Consider the following 16442-nt stretch of genomic DNA (forward strand, 5'->3'; position numbering starts at 1 on the left):
CTAAGCTACACATTATTAGCTGTGGTTAGCTTTGGAAATAACTAATATTATTAATTTCATTTTGTTCTGACTGGAATGACTGGAATATCTCGTACTGGTATGCAATCTAATACGGTAATGTCACCTGTTCTATTTTGGGTCAAATTCTAGCCAGTTTCGAGAAGTTCTGGCCATTCGGTCAAGTTCCAGCCAATTTCAGCTGAAATGTACATTTCGGCCAGTATCATATTTTGATTTTTTTTTAACAAAAAAAAATACAAACTCATCAATTTGAGGTCCCCACTATGTCGGTGGTTGCCATTTTTCTTATTCTCTTCGCCATTTCTTCATCTCCTTATTCTTTCTCTCTTCTCTGTTTCTTCTTCTCCCTTATCTTCTTCTTCTTTTACTCTTTTAATTTTCTACTTTCTACTTTTATCTGTCTTCTAGAGTCTAGTACTCTTTTAAATCTCAACTTTTATTGAACCACACATTATTAGCTATGATTAGCTTTGGAAATAACCAATGTTATTAATTTCGTTCTGTGCTGGCCAAAATGGCTGAAATATCTTGTACCGGTATGCAATCCGGTATGGTAATACAACCCATTCCACCTCAAGTCAAATTTCGGCCAATTTCGAGAAGTTCCGATCGATTTGTCAAGTTCCAACCAATTTCAGCTAAAATGTACACTTTGGCCGGTATCAGATTTTGACTTTAAAAAAGGGGGGGAAAAATTTATAAACCCATTAATCTAAGGTCCCACCATGTTGCTAGTTGTCATTCTTCTTATACTCTTCTCTGTTTCTTCATCTCCTTCTTCTTCCTCTCTTCTTCTCTCTTGTTCTTCTTCTTTTACTCTTTTAGTTCTCTAGTTTCTAGTGTATTCTAAAGTCTAGTACTCTTTTACATTTCAACTTTTACTAAGCCACGCATAATTAGCTATGGTTAGTTTTGAAAATGGCCAATATTATTAATTTCGTTCCATTCTAGCTGGAATATCTCGTACCGGCATTCAATCTGGTACGGTAATATCACCCGTTCCACCTTGGGTCAAATTCTTGCCAGTTTTGGGAAGTTCCAGCCATTACATCAAGTTTCGGCCAATTTCGGCTGAAATGTAGATTTTGTCCAATATCATATTTTGATTATAAAAAAAAACTACAAACTCATCAATTTGAGGTCACCATTATGTCGCTGGTTGTTGTTCTTCTTATTCTTTTCTCCATTTCATCATTTCCTTCTTCTTCCTCTCTTCTTTGTTTCTTTTTCTCCCTATTCTTCTTCTTCTTTTACTCTTTTAATTTTTTAGTTTATACTTTCTATTGCCTTCTAGAGTCTAGTACTCTTTTAAGTTTCAACTTTTATTGAGCCACACGTTATTAGCCATGGTCAGCTTTGAAAATGACCAATGTTATTAATTTCGTTCTGTTTCGCTCGGAATAGTCGGAATATCTCGTACCACCATGCAATCCGATATGGTCAAACCATCCATTCCTCCTTGGGTTAAATTCTTTCTAGTTTTGGGAAGTTCTGGCCATTCCGTCAAGTTCCAGCCAATTTCGGCTAGTATCAGATTTTGACTTTAAAAAAGAAAAAAGAAAAACTATAAACCCTTCAATCTGAGATCCCCATGATGTTGCTAATTGCCACTCTTCTTCTTCTCTCCATTTCTTCATCTCCTTCTTCTTCCTTTCCTCTCTGTTTCTTCTTCTCCCTCTTCTTCTTCTTCTTTACTCTTTTAATTTTATAATTTCTAGTTTCTATTGTCTTCAAGAGTCTTGTACTCTTTTAAGTTTCAACTTTTATTGAGCCACACGTTATTAGATGTGGTTAGCTTTGGAAATGACCAATGTTATTAATTTCGACTTGTTCCACCTGGAATGGCTAGAATATCTTGAACTGGCATGCAATCTGGTATGGTAATACCATCTGTTCCACCTAAGGTCAAATTCCAGCCAATTTTGGGAAGTTCTGGCCATTCTGTCAAGTTTCAGCCAATTTCGGCTAAAATGTACATTTCAGCCAGTATCAGATTTTGACTTGAAAAAAGGAAAAAAAAATTATAAACCCATCAATCTGAGGTCCCCACCATGTCGCTAGCTGCTGCTCTTCTTCTTCGTTTCTTCATCTCATTCTTCTTCCTCTCTTTTCTCTCTTCTTCTTCTTGATGTTTTACTGTTTTAATTTTCTAGTATCTAGTTTCTACTATCTTCTAAAGCCTAGTACTCTTTTAAGTTTCAACTTTTATTGAGTCACACGTTATTAGCTGTGTTTTAGCTTTGGAAATGACCATTATTATTAATTTAGTTCCATTCTGCTTGTAATGGCTGGAATATCTCGTACTAGCATGCAATTCGGTATGGTAATACCACTTGTTCTACCTTGGGTCAAATTTCAGCCAGCTTCGAGAAGTTTTGCCCATTCTGTCAAGTTTCGACCAATTTCAGCTAAAATGTACATTTCGGCCGGTTCCGTATTTTGTCTTTAAAAAAGAAAAAAAAGAAAAACTACAAACCCATCAATTTGAGGTCTCCACCATTTCGCTGGTTGCCATTCTTGTTCTTCTTTTCTCCATTTCTTCATCTCCTCCTTCTTCCTCTCTTCTCTGTTTCTCCGTCTTCTTCTTCTTCTTCTTCTTTTAATCTTTTAATTTTCTAGTTTCTAGTTTCTAGTGTCTTCTAAAGTCTAGTACTCTTTTAAGTTTCAACTTTTACTGATCCACACGTTATTAAATGTGATTAGCTTTGGAAATCAAATGACAAAGAAAAGTTTAAAAAAAATCAAGTTTCAGACTAGGTGTTGTCTAGGTATGGTATATAATATTATTAATATATAGTAATGTTTATTTATAATTTTATACTAAAAAAAGGTAGTATTATTAGTTAAAATGTTATGTTTACAATATTTTCACAATACTTTCATATCAAATTATAGGTTGAAAGTTGTTATTGGTTTTAATTTGAACTTACTACTAAAATTAATTTTTTTCCCACCTATATCAACCTGTAAGAACCTATCACTTAGGATTTGTTGTTAAAGTATTATGAAAATATTGTCAACATAACATTTGTGAATTTTATTTAGGATCTATATATTAATAAAAATATTAATGACTTTTTTCCATGCAATAAGTGCTTCAACTCTCACATTTATTGCATTTTTTACAATTATCCAAAATGTGAATTTTATTTGTAGAAAAATTATAATTAATGTTTTTTTAATCCCACTTTATTTCATTTTTTTAGACAAATTAAATTAAATCCATTATTTGATATAATAGTAATACTTCTTTAATTGATACTTTTATGTTATGTTATATGTGTGTGTGTGTCTTTTTTAGAAATTCCAAAACATCCTAAAAAGCCAGTATTAAAATATTCCATTTCAATAGACAAATAAAAGCAGAATTAATAACATTATTTAAACTAATGACTTAGGAGACTTGGTTTCCAATGAATTTGTGTTATCCTTGGGTTCTAAACTTTTTGTAATCATAATTTTGAAAAATAAAAATAAAAATAAAAAGTAGAATTTATTGTTTTATAGTTATAATGTGTTTGTGGTGTCTCTTTTTGTAAAATGAGCCTCTATCTGATGGGGTATAAAAATACAACTCCAGCTTCGTTCATATAGGTCATCCGTGGAAAAACCAAGTAGACAAAGGTTGCAAGAACCTCGTCTTGAATAAGCCCGTCCATGCAGTAAAGTGCGTAGACGGGCTTTGCGTGGACGATTCTATAACTCCATGCCATGTCATCCAAGTGAACCATCAGCCTCGTCCTGAAAGATCGTCCAGAAAGGAACGGCCTTATGTTGGGAGCAAGATGCACCTGACCGTAGGTTCCCTGGACGAGGTTCCCTGGACGAGCCCTTGACACTTAAGAAAATTTTCAAAGTAAATATAACAATTTCGAATCACATGCATAACTTCTAGTGACCGTTTTGTGAGGAAAAATGTAAATCCTAAACAGTTAAATGAGTGATTCCTGAACCCTCATACCTCCTCAAATCCAGGGGAGGTTACAAGTTTGATAACTGTTTTTAGGACATTATATAAATGCCCTTTCAGACCAAAAGAAGGTACGCTTTATATTTCTCAAAAAGTTGGAACTCCGAAAATATAGAGAGAAAAACTAACTTTGCCATCGGAGAGTTCTTGGCCGGCAACCCCGGTCACCCTTGATCGCTTTTCTTTCTTTTCCAGGCCATCGAAAGAGCAAGTAGTCTTTTCAAGTCCGAAACATCCAGCCTACTGATTTTCTTCGCATCATCACTATCTATACTTGAGATTTTATTGGTTATGTTTAGTTATGCTCTCCACGTGTTGCTTAATCGTTTCTCTTCAATGTCATGTATTGTCGCACTAATTATATTTTTAGCTATAAAAAACACTCAAATTATACACATTTTTACACATATTAAAAGGGTGTTTGGCACAATAGTTTTAACACATTTCTACATATTTTAAACAAATTACACACATTTTCACACACATTTTCACACACACTTATATAAAAAACACTCAAATAACATAACTTAAACTACTCTTCCAAACACCCCTAAATTCCCTAGCTTTTCACCAAAGAAAAAAAAGGGGTGATAGAGTAGATTGGTTGTTATACACGACTGACCATTGCTTTAAACGACGAGTCTTCTGCTAAAAAGCATACAGAATCTTGTGTCGTTTGGCATGTTAGATCATCACTCATTATCTTATGTGGCGTGGTCAAGTAAGTGACAACGTTGTTTCGTCAATCCGTACTCAAAAACAAAAGAGCATGCATATATGTATATCATCCTACATCTCCACGAAGTTACGTGGTGGTTTCCTCTTCCCTAATCGAACAAGTAATCGCAGTATATTAGTTTGAGACTGACTGAGAATAACTTCCATGAAACTAAGGACATCACACATACACACACTAGCTAGCAAGGAAATAATTCTCGTGGAATAGTACTGGACGACAAAACCTTATGTTACCAACCACTTTAGTCAAAAATATCTTACACGTACTTGCTCCTCTTTCGCGCATTGGCAACTCACTACATAAACGTATATCCATATAACTTCTCAATTATCTGCCTCGACCACCTTGTGTCCTAAATCAGGTATATCAACTCTGCGAAGTTTCCTACCTATTGTTCTACTATAATATTCATCATCATCATAAGTAGTAACCATGTCTGATTTTTCTTTTGTTATGCGTGTGTGTTTATTGTTTCGACTCGCGGTTAATAGGCCTTTATGCACTTTCCAGCTCTTTCATACGTGCATGAACATGCATTGATAGTTTTATTAAACTTAATTTCTTGATAGAGGGGCTTTAAAGTTTAAGTGATCAAGTAGTATGCAAATAAGGCATTCACAACCACTTTTTGGGAACCTTGAACAAGTAATTCTCTGTTATATATATGATTGTAGGACAAATGTTTGTAAATATGAATATTATAAGTATCATCACTCTTTAATTTCATTCTGGTTTATGTATTTTGCGCCTTCATTCAAATATGCAATTGTTACATACGCTTTCTGAAATTCTTTTTATTATGTTAAACCAGACTGCATGAGCATGGGGACTAAGTACTGTCTTCTGGTTGCAATCTGTATATGGGCTTTGTCAGACTCCTTGGCTTCCACAACTCCCTCTGATGATGATGGGCTAGTTAGAATTGCTCTAAAGAAGCGCTCGTTAGACCTTAAAAGTATAAATGCTGCAAGAATAATCACTAACAGAGATGCTTCTCATGCTAGAGGTCCTGGGGCTACTAATAGTAATTCAAATGTTCTGAAAACAGATATAATATATCTAAAGAATTATTATGATGCCCAGTATTATGGAGAGATTGGTATTGGTACTCCCCACCAAATATTTACTGTTGTCTTTGATACTGGCAGCTCCAATCTTTGGGTTCCCTCTTCAAAATGCTTCCTTTCTGTAAGTTTTTTTTTTTTTTACTAATATGAGTTCTTGTGTTTTATGCTCTTTCTTTCTATTGAAGTCCTTTGTAAAACATGACTCTATGTATGCAGATTGCTTGCTATATCCATTCTAAGTACAGGGCCAGGCTATCCCGTACCTATACCAAAATCGGTAAAAAAAAATTCTGAATATTTATAACATATCTTGTATTTTTTTTTTGTTACTATACAGTGATCATTCTCAAAGTTGTTTTTCAATCTTATTTAGGAAAACATTGCAAAATCCCTTATGGTTCTGGATCTGTTTTTGGTTTCTTCAGCCAAGATCATGTCAAAGTTGGGGACTTTCTCATTAAAGATCAAGTTGAGTTTTTTTATTTTAATTGCCCAAAGTTTCATTCATGCTTTAAAATATGTTATGTTTTCATTGCACTCATGTTATGTCATCTCTTATCCTTCAGGAATTTGTAGAGGTTACTCGGGAAGGATTTTTTCCATTCTTAACTACAGAGTATGATGGAGTGCTTGGGCTTGGGTTTCAGGATATATCCGTGGGGCATGTCACGCCAGTGTGGTATAGTTTCACATGATTTAGTGTTAAATTTGATGTCTATTTGACTGTATTCTTTTTTACTTCATTAATGAAGAAAATTAAAGGGCTATTCTCCATTTTTTTATTTCTTAACTTTTGATGCCTTGGACACACGACTTTTCTGAGGGCAGGTATGATATGTTTTTACAACATCATATAAGCCAGCAAATATTCTCTTTCTGGCTAAATCGAGATCCAACATCAAGGGTGGGAGGTGAGATTGTCTTTGGAGGTATCGATTGGAGGCACTTTAGGGGTGACCACACTTATGTCCCATTGACTCACCAGGATTATTGGCAGGTCTATAAAATTAAGAATTTGTTACTCCCCTTTAGTATCTTCTTATCATCAATTTGTGTGACATTTGACTAAAACTAAATTCATCTATCCAGATTGAGGTGGGAGACATTCTTATTGCAAACAGACCAACAGGTTCCGTTACATTTCCATTCCCTTCTGTGTTTAGCTGTCTTGATTTAGTTAGAGAATGAACGAATTATATGTGAAGAAATAAAATTTGCTGAAGTATGCACTAGTTCTATTGAAGGACACAGAGTAAATGAGGTCTATGCCTTTTCTGATCCAGTTAAGCCAAAATCGAATCTAAAACAATCTTGAAAATGTGAAAAGAATAATCAAGGACTAACAAATTGTTGGTGAATTTCCAATTGATATGTCCACTAGATTAGTGATCACTAGGTGTTTTTACTGTGAGGGTAATTTATTATTTTCTCTACATGAATAAAAAAGAAAGATAATCTCTTTAGTTATTATTTTGATATTTAAGGCCTAAGAAGTACGGCTTAGTTCATTTCCTTTTTATTCAGTTCATACATGCATAATAAATGATGACAACTTTTAAAATTTCCAGGATTATGCGAGTTTGGCTGTGCTGCCATTGTGGACTCAGGGACATCCTTACTTGCTGGTCCAACTGTATCAATACTATACTTTAAGCTAGCTTAAATTTCTCACTTATGCAGTATTTTCTTCTGTGACAATTTTTGTACTACCTTGTTTTCAGACTATTGTGGCTCAAATAAATCATGCCATTGGAGCAGCAGGGATTGTGAGTATAGAATGTAAAACTGTCATGTATAAGTATGGCAATATGATATGGGAATACCTAATAGAAGGGGTTCGTTTTTCTTAGCCCTTTAATTTTTCTATTAACTCTCTCAATGTTTATCTACAGCTCCTTCCTAGAATTTTAAGAATTCACTTCCCGTGTCTGCAGGTAAGACCTCAGACAGTATGCGTAGGTGTTGGACTCTGCAATGGTACTCATCATTTAAGGTAATCAACTTGCTTCCTTTTTTGTTGTTTTATGGGATGATTGTGGGGAAGATTTTGTATGTCTTCATTCTCAGTTATCAAGAAAAACCAAACTTTGCAGCACTGGGATTGCATCAATGGTTCATAATGAAACTCAGGCCGGGTCATCAGTTGATGATCATGAGAGTGCTTTCTGTACTTTTTGTGGGATGATTGTCTACTGGATTCAAGTACAGCTTAAGGAAAGGAGAACAAAGGAAAAAGTATTTACATATGTAAATGAGGTAATTTCTCTCCAAAGAATAGAACATTTTTTTTTTTTTCTAATTGTCACATCACTTTTGTATGTATAGACTAGGACTAACAACAATTTTTATTTTTTTTTTTTAATTTCCATCCGTTAAAGCTGTGTGAGAGGCTCCCGAATCCAATAGGAAAGTCATTTATTGACTGCGATAATATAGCTGGCATGCCATATATTTCATTCACAATTGGGAACAGATCCTTCCCCCTCTCTCCAGAGCAGGTGTGTATCTGTTTATGCATTAGTTAACTTCTTTGCATTTTGTTTGGACGAGCAAACATGATACACCATTGAAAATAATAATTAATGCCATAATATCAAATGGGGTAGACCTTAGAATATAACAATTCATACGACTAAATGTTCTGTATAATTTGATTTTCATTATCGCAATTTTTCATTTCAAAACAAAAACTGTAAGGTTAGATGGGCTCAAGCTTTTACTCAGTGCTAGCTTGCTCAAAAATTTTTTCTATCACCTTTATGTATTACTTTGTAACACAAGTAGCTTATCTATAAATAAATAAAAACATAATAAATAAAAACCCTAAAATTATGAGATTGAAAGAAAAATACTATAATGAATCTCTTCTAGTTTGTGTTCCAATCCTAGTATAAATATGCTTATTGTTTTTGAAAATCTCTTACTCCTTTTGGACCTTCAACTCAGTACACGCTCAGAGTTGAAGAAAATTATGGCACTGTCTGCGTTAGCGGGTTTGGTGCTTTGGATGTTCCTCCTCCTCAAGGACCCCTCTGGTACGGCTTTGATTATGCTCTCTCTCTCTCTCTCTCTCTATATATATATATATATATATAATGGCTTCTGACTTCATACATATTCAGCCAGTCTGAACTTGCATTCAGATGCCTATGCATTTAATTATGCATGAAACCTCTACATTTCTTAATGCATCATCAAGTTTGAAGGTTAAGATATATAAATGAATCTATAGTGTATTACAGAAATGTCTGAATGCAGGGTTCTTGGAGATATGTTCTTGGGAGCATACCACACAGTGTTTGATTTTGGTAATCTCAGGGTGGGATTTGCCAAAGCTGCATAGGAGATCGTTTGTTTAGCGTTAAAGCTAAGCCAGGCTATTGTAAAGCAATGATAGGGGTACACCCTTACGATATGTAACATGCCCTTTTGACTTCCAAATTCCAATGCTTTAGAGCGCTGTGTAAAGGTAATTGGTGTGTTTATAAATAAATGTGACATCATTCGGTTTAGCATTAGATGATAGCTAAAAGAAATGTAAGAAAAACAAAAATAAATAAAAGAAGTTGCACCAGCCGGGAATCGAACCCGGGTCTGTACCGTGGCAGGGTACTATTCTACCACTAGACCACTGGTGCTGTTGACAACTTTCTTTACAGAGAATTAAATACTGCTAATCTATTGTTTTTTTTCTCCAATTCAAAAGAAAACAAAAAAGAAGAGAATTTGGTCCACTTGTTGCATTTGATCCGGCTTGTATTAATAGATTTTTTTCTATTATATCAACCTCATAATAATTGCACTAATTAGTTTTTGACATAAGCAGAATTTAAACTCTAAATCTCGTATATAACGATAAGAACTTTATGAATTAAATTAACTAAAACCTATAACAATGTTTATAGTGTTGTATCAATTAATATTTTTAATAATATGGCACAAGATACACATTATATTTATAATATTTAATTTGAACTATAAAATAGATTAATTTTAAAAATAGATATTTTTTTAAATAATTTAATAAGTATTTTTTTTAGTCGAGATTATTTAATAATTACAACAATAAGAATGAGTAATTTGATCCTTGATATCTTTGTTGAAAATATCAATGGAAATTATCAAGAGGTCAAACTGACAAAACTCTTAGTGTAGAAGCTTTTATTTATTTTTAAATGTAGAGGAATCTATTACATAGAAAATAGGGTTTTCCACAAATTCAAAAATATGCAGCCTTTTTTAGGATGAAAATTGTTCAAATTTTCTTTTCAAGAGGGGTAGGACAAAAAAATTGTTCTTTATAAAAGGCAGCTATATATAATTAACATAGTTTTTTTCCCTTGTCCAACAACAAGAATGGATGGGAATTTATGCTTCCCGACCCATTGATACAAGCCACCAAAACTGAAAAACATTTCTGTACATACCAGCTTATGCTAGGCAAACAAATTAATATTCACGTTTAAAACTAATCCAGCGCTTGCAGCACTAGTTTGTTTTATTTCTTCATTTAGAAACAAGCTAGGACTAATTTGTGGCAAAAGTGGTGCAGGATTGATCAGGAAGTTGTGGGGAAACAGGCACTACAGCCATTTCTTCAGAACAAGTGTCCTGTCCACTTATATTACTAGTATTATTGTTGTTCTGAGTTGCATCCATGATGGATGAAACAGCTGCCATTAGTGCAGTTGTGAAGTTTCGGTCTGTGGCAATAGCTGCAGTGACTTTATCCACCAATGTGGTGGGTAGCTTATTAGAAGACATATGCAAGGGATGATGATGATGCCCTGTGAGTTGTTGTTGTTGTGGAACTCCATTATGCAAGGGCAGAGGGAAGAAAGATGGTGGGGAGGGAAGTGAGAAATTGGGTGGGCGTTGCATGGGGTGGTGAGTGGTGTGGGTTAAGTCGAGTGTGATTGTGGGATATGGTGAAGAGGTAGAGAGGGTGGCCATGGTGGGAGAGATAGCATGATTTGGTAGCATAGATGGGAAGAGGCTTGGATTTGATGGGTTAAAGTTGTGACTACCATTACTACTAGTTGTTGTTGTTGAGCCAGAAAGGAGCATGTTCACTGCTGCTGATGTTGAGCTAGCCATGGCTGTGGCTGCTGGTGAGAGAGGGTGGTTATGGTTTCCTTCATACGTTGTTATGAGGATGGACATGTCCTCAGCACACCTTTGCACCTGTTGCAAACACGTATATCTAGCATTAATAATAGGGAAAAACCTATTACATACACTACAAAAATACACTGAAAACATGACTTAATAATAACACTTGCTACTAAAAAACACAAAAATAGGAGAATTCAACACTTCATTTAAATTTTAAAAAAAATGTTATTATTGAATAAAAGAACAAAAAGAATGTTACTAAACTATTTTTCTTTTTTTAATATCTCATGTATCATATATATATATATATATATATATATATATATATATATATATATATAATATTTCTTATTATATTGTGTTGGCTTTACATCTTTGTAAAACCTACATGATGTGAGGAGAAAGATGCATATATTCTATATTTCACAAGATACCTTATTTTGTTATTAGCCCTTACAAGCACTTTTGTAGCTTTAGCTAACACACTTTTGTAACCTTTAGGAGGAGTATTCAAATTAAAAGAAAAAAAAAATCTTCTATGCCCAAGGGCTAAGTTATGATCCTAGAACATTATTTTTCACTTATAACAAAAGATAATTAAAAACCACTAAATCCTAAAAACAGTAAAAAAAATCTTTAAAAAAATGCCCAGAGCCGATTTATCTATACTATATATAAGAATGAATGCTTTAAATCCAAATCAATTGAATCACAAAGATACATTAATGATGCCTAAATGTCAAATGTTTAGATAGGATTACAATTATCAGTTAAAACAAAGATTGGGAGCATTTTAGCATTCAAATCCAAAAAATAAAAGTTGATTCTGATACCCGATTATTATGTGAAATGGAATGGATAAGTGTGTGTTGTGCAGACTTGGGTTAAATCTAACATCATATATTTTATTAGGTTCTTTTAGGATATAAATGCAAATTTGAATAGAGTTTTCTTCTAATTGTGTCAAATGGTATCAAACTTAGTACCACCATGTGGTTTGAGGGGACTACAATCCTATCTAAACCCTAGCAAAAATGTTAGGAATTTATGTGAAGAGTTTGTAATATCTCAAATTTTGTAGATCATGCATATTGGATACGTTTGTATTATGTAGATGTGTGCTGAGTCTCACCTTAGGTGTTTATTAGTTTGAAATAAAATATATAAGCAAGTATGACCGAGAAGCCCTAATTGGAACTTAACAAACTCTTTTGGAGTATGAACACAGATCTGATTGTTGCTTTTGTTGGTGTAAAGAGAAAAATTTTCAAACAATCAAAAAATTTCCACACATCATATCACCAAGTTCATATGGTAGGATCAAAACGGCCAATTACAAGATGTCACGTGCTATTTTGTGGGTTTCAGTATTGTTATTAAAAAAATTAATGGAAATTTTTCAAATTTCACTTAATGGAAATTACAAAGAATATCAAAGAGTCAATCTCTTGTTGACATGTGCCAAAATTTTAATTTAAAGTGACACAAGAAGTTTAATTTAATATTGTCCTGGTTACATAAAATTAAGACATTTAAATTATGACACTTGTTGTCAATCAAAATTAAAATGATATTATTAAACCTTCCAAGACTCCTATAAATAAAGCCATTCATTAATTTTAGGGGAGAAACTTACCTAGAAGTTTCAAAATTTTACTAAAATCAAGCTTCAAAGCCTCCAAAATTGTCAACCTTTGAAACTTCGTATTCAAACTCCAAAACTATGAAGAACTTCTACATCCAAAACTTTCTAATACAAAGAATATTTGTCTTAATCATTCATCTTAATCTCTGAATATGAATGGAATTAAGCTTTAAAGCCTCCAAAAAACTTCAAGAACTTTAATTTATCAAAGATTCATAGGATTCAAGCATTAAAGCCCCAAATAATTTCTACATCAAAACCTTCGAATGCGAAGAATATTCTAAGAACATATATTCATATCATTCTTACAAGTATTAGAGTTCTACTAGAATTAAGCATCAAAACCACCAGACACTTCAAAAATTCTAATCCCTTGAAAATACTCGATTCAAGCTCTAAATCCCCGATGAAGTTCCACTCATAAAAAAACAAAGAGTCTTTAAGAGGTGCATAACTAGAAATTCATCACAATTCGTAAAAAAACTTCAATCCATTTTTCAATCAGTGTGGAGGATCTTTTGTATTCAAATCAAGACTATGTTGGCACAATTCTCGAGTTGAATTTTTTTTCAAGGACATTAAATCATAGGATTAGTTTTTTGTAATAGAATATAAATATAGAGAACTATACCCATTCATTCATCAATACAAATTTTGCATTTGTGAAATATTTCAATTGTTTGATTTTCAAACCAGAAATTTTGTGTATACACTTGGGTTATGTAAGATGCTTCTTACATAAGAAGGAGAGTTGGTTGGAGAAAGAGTTGCCATTGGAGAGGTGTCAAGGTGAGGGACTTGGAACGTGAGAGTGTGAAATGAATGGAGCAGTGAATGGTTAGGGTATATTCATAGGAAGAAGAAGTTGGGTGAGTTGGCTGATTGGATCAAGAGACATTTGTTATTTTTAATGTTTGTCTCCAAGAAAGAGATTTCATTAAAAGTTAATGGACAGCTAAGTTGTAGCATGATGTTTGGACTTTCCGCTTTGAGCTTTGAGTCTGTGATGTAAAGCACTACAGTACGTGCCGGGTTCTAATTTTTGTGCTTCTTTTGTCTTTCTTTTTTTTTCTTTTTTTCTTTTTGTGTTGATTTTTCTTGAGTTGGTAACTTGGCATGTTAGTATATAGATTTTATTATTATTTTTAAAAAATTATATAGATTTTATTTGTAATTTATTTGTTCATTTATTTATTTTAATGAAATTACATTACAAAAATTAATTTGTGGAGGCTTAACAAGGTTATATCATATGATATCAAAGTTAGGTTAGTAAAACCATGTAGCTTAAGGGTATTGTGGCACAACATGGGTTCTATTGAGGATGTCAAGAATTTGAAGGTAATTATGATACCCCAAATTATGTGGATTGGATCAGATCAAGAGCGTCTGAAAAAAAAAAAAAACTTCAATTAAACTATGTATTTTGCCATTGATAGCCCTGATTGAACACTTTGACCTAGCTAATTATAATAGCTATGTGTTTTTGTTTCTTTTCTGATACTATTTGGAGAGGGCGAGCCAGGCATGCAATTGCTGATCCTGCTAATTAATCATTGTCCCATCTCTTTTATAGCCATGCTCGAGTTACAAGCTTGGCATTTTTGTTTATAGATTAGGCTATAACCAGCTTGTATTCTAATACATTTTTTTTGCTTGATTAAAAATTTAATTCATTCAAAATTATATGAAAAAGTAGTCTCACCTGCTTACGAACTGGACATCCAGTGGCCATGGTGCAACGATAGTAAGCACGAGGACAGGGGTTACCCTTTGCCATTTTTTGACCATATTTCCTCCATTGACATCCATCGCTCATCTAAAACACCAAAAATTCTTCATTAATTTACTTCATGGAGTCATGTTATTGCTTCCGTTAATAAGTTTGTCGCAATTTTTTCCAGCTTATTTGATTTATATACAAATTTTCAAAATTTTATTTTTCCTTGGTAGTTGGTACAACTACACTAAAAACCAATGAAAATAAGCTCTCTCAAATGAACACTCAGAAATGAATATCAAATTATATATAGTTAATGACCATACCAAAGGGGCATCTGATCTTGCTCTTATGGACACCCTTGCCTTCTTGCAAAATACCTGTTGATCAGGTCTATTCTCCACCTCTAAGTTTTGTCCTAATGCACCCCAACGCTGTGTTGTATGATCAACATCGTCATCATTGTTTGAGGACCCATGTTTCCTGCCAATCTGATCAGTCATGTTGTGGTCCATTTCCTTCGACATTATTTCCATATTATTGTTTTCTGGAGAAGCCAATCTATCTTCTGTCTTGTCTTCTGAATGCAAAGCCTTATTTATATCCAATATTGAAGTAGATGTCACCGGGTCTTTGGATTGTCCAACTGGTAGGGTCGAACCACCCACTTCTTGTCTCTCACCCCCCTGATTATACAATGATGTATTTCATTATTAGTGAGTCAATATTTTATTTTTGGAATCTAATTCACTAAAAACTTTTTAAATTTGTAAATTTAATATATAATTTGACGTGTAAAATGGGTCATCTCAAATGGAGATGGTTTTGTTTTTAGTTTTTACATTAGTCTAATTGAACTACAAACTCCTGCTAAATATAGCAAATTATTCTGAATAATACAAAATAGATTAAATGTTGGTCAACGCTACTCTCTAGTCTTCACAGACAGATTGATATTGAAGGTATGATTATGTATACATATATAAAAACAAAAACAAAAAGTGGTCTTGTTCAATGTTTGCAACTATGAATAATTGCTACACCAATTAACCGGCTAAATATAGTTTGGATGATTTATAAGAGGATGAGAAACCAAAATTACCGGCAGAGAATGATTAACGAGGGCTGGTTGTTGCATCACTGAAAGGAGGTGACTCTGAAGAGCTGTGTAATTCTTGGTGGCCCGATCCAACAAGCTTCTCAGATTTCGATTCTCATCCCTTACTTGCTCAAGCTTGACCCGTAGCATACTCAACTGCATATCATATATATATATATATATATATATATGAAACTCGATATTAACACTTGTTTTTTTTAATATATATATACCTAGAAAATACTTAAAATAATAATAAATGAATAAAAATACTAAGAATACTCAGGTTAAGAACATACAGAAACTCATAAACATAATAATAAAATAAAAAAAAACATGTATGTTGTGCATCAGAAAGCAAGCTAATTAAAAAGTAACATACTCTAGCAGTTTACATAACATGTACACCATACATGTGTATAAGAAAAGGCAGATGAAATTGAAAAAACACACGCTTACATTAATATTGGAGGGCTCCTTTGGAGTCAGTAATGGTGGTGATGCATCCTTGTCATCTTGGCGTGGTAATTCTGGTGACCCTTTTCGAATTAGCAGCTCGCAGTTATCATTAGCAGAAAAGAAGTCAAACTCTTTGATCACTACAGGTTTTGCATCCATGGAATTCTCTACAGGCTCATTAGCTTCACCAGCTCGAGATGATATCATATTCCCTGGAGTTTTTCAGATCAAAAACTCTCTAAATTTTTTTTGAAGAATAATATTCACAATAAAAGAGGGCATATACAAGTATATACCGCGTTCAATTCACTTGTTTTCTTGTGAGTCTTCTCTTCTATTAAAAAAAAGACTTCCATGACTTTTATTACAAAAGCAATACATAAAATATAGAATAAAATAATAGATGTTTGGGATAGCTACTAGAAACCCTCTTTCTTTACTAATCTGTTGGAGAAGACTTGAACCGCTTTGGTCGTGTGGAAAAAAATGATGGTACGCGGGCTGATATCAGCGAAGTTGAGGGGTGGGTTTTGAATCTGAAAGAATTGTCTTTTAGGTGAAGAAGCAAGAACTAATAAATTGAATTACTCCATATTATTTACTAGGA

At 33.4% G+C, this 16442-nt stretch overlaps 2 protein-coding genes and 1 non-coding gene across 5 annotated transcripts; 1 reads left to right on the forward strand and 2 right to left on the reverse strand.

The window, feature by feature from the left end:
• Nucleotides 1-4894: 4894 nt before the first annotated feature.
• Nucleotides 4895-9309, forward strand: LOC142623809 (aspartic proteinase-like). Of its 2 annotated transcripts, none has more exons than XM_075797263.1 (14): nt 4895-5091; nt 5542-5918; nt 6014-6074; nt 6171-6265; nt 6364-6476; nt 6626-6794; nt 6887-6926; nt 7366-7430; nt 7519-7632; nt 7732-7790; nt 7891-8053; nt 8176-8295; nt 8744-8832; nt 9056-9309. In XM_075797263.1, exons 2-14 carry the CDS (start codon nt 5547-5549, stop codon nt 9138-9140), a joined length of 1545 nt encoding a protein of 514 aa, XP_075653378.1. In that variant the 5' UTR covers nt 4895-5091; nt 5542-5546; the 3' UTR covers nt 9141-9309. The 2 variants fall into 2 exon arrangements, with proteins under 2 accessions (XP_075653378.1, XP_075653379.1); XM_075797264.1 differs by lacking the exon at nt 4895-5091 and adding an exon at nt 5200-5375.
• A 55-nt stretch (nt 9310-9364) lies between these two features.
• Nucleotides 9365-9435, reverse strand: TRNAG-GCC (transfer RNA glycine (anticodon GCC)). The gene has a single exon. It is a non-coding gene; the product is annotated as a tRNA-Gly (tRNA).
• A 662-nt stretch (nt 9436-10097) lies between these two features.
• On the reverse strand, nt 10098-16092 carry LOC142626045 (putative WRKY transcription factor 47). Of its 2 annotated transcripts, XM_075799815.1 has the most exons (5): nt 15836-16092; nt 15380-15532; nt 14604-14963; nt 14263-14376; nt 10098-10981 (listed from the first exon to the last, which is right to left on the reverse strand). In XM_075799815.1, exons 1-5 carry the CDS (start codon nt 16040-16042, stop codon nt 10325-10327), a joined length of 1491 nt encoding a protein of 496 aa, XP_075655930.1. In that variant the 5' UTR covers nt 16043-16092; the 3' UTR covers nt 10098-10324. The 2 variants fall into 2 exon arrangements, with proteins under 2 accessions (XP_075655930.1, XP_075655931.1); XM_075799816.1 differs by lacking the exon at nt 15380-15532.
• Nucleotides 16093-16442: the final 350 nt, after the last annotated feature.

The sequence above is a fragment of the Castanea sativa genome, chromosome 2 (assembly GCF_040712315.1).
Source record: "Castanea sativa cultivar Marrone di Chiusa Pesio chromosome 2, ASM4071231v1".
Classification (NCBI taxonomy): Eukaryota; Viridiplantae; Streptophyta; class Magnoliopsida; order Fagales; family Fagaceae; genus Castanea; species Castanea sativa.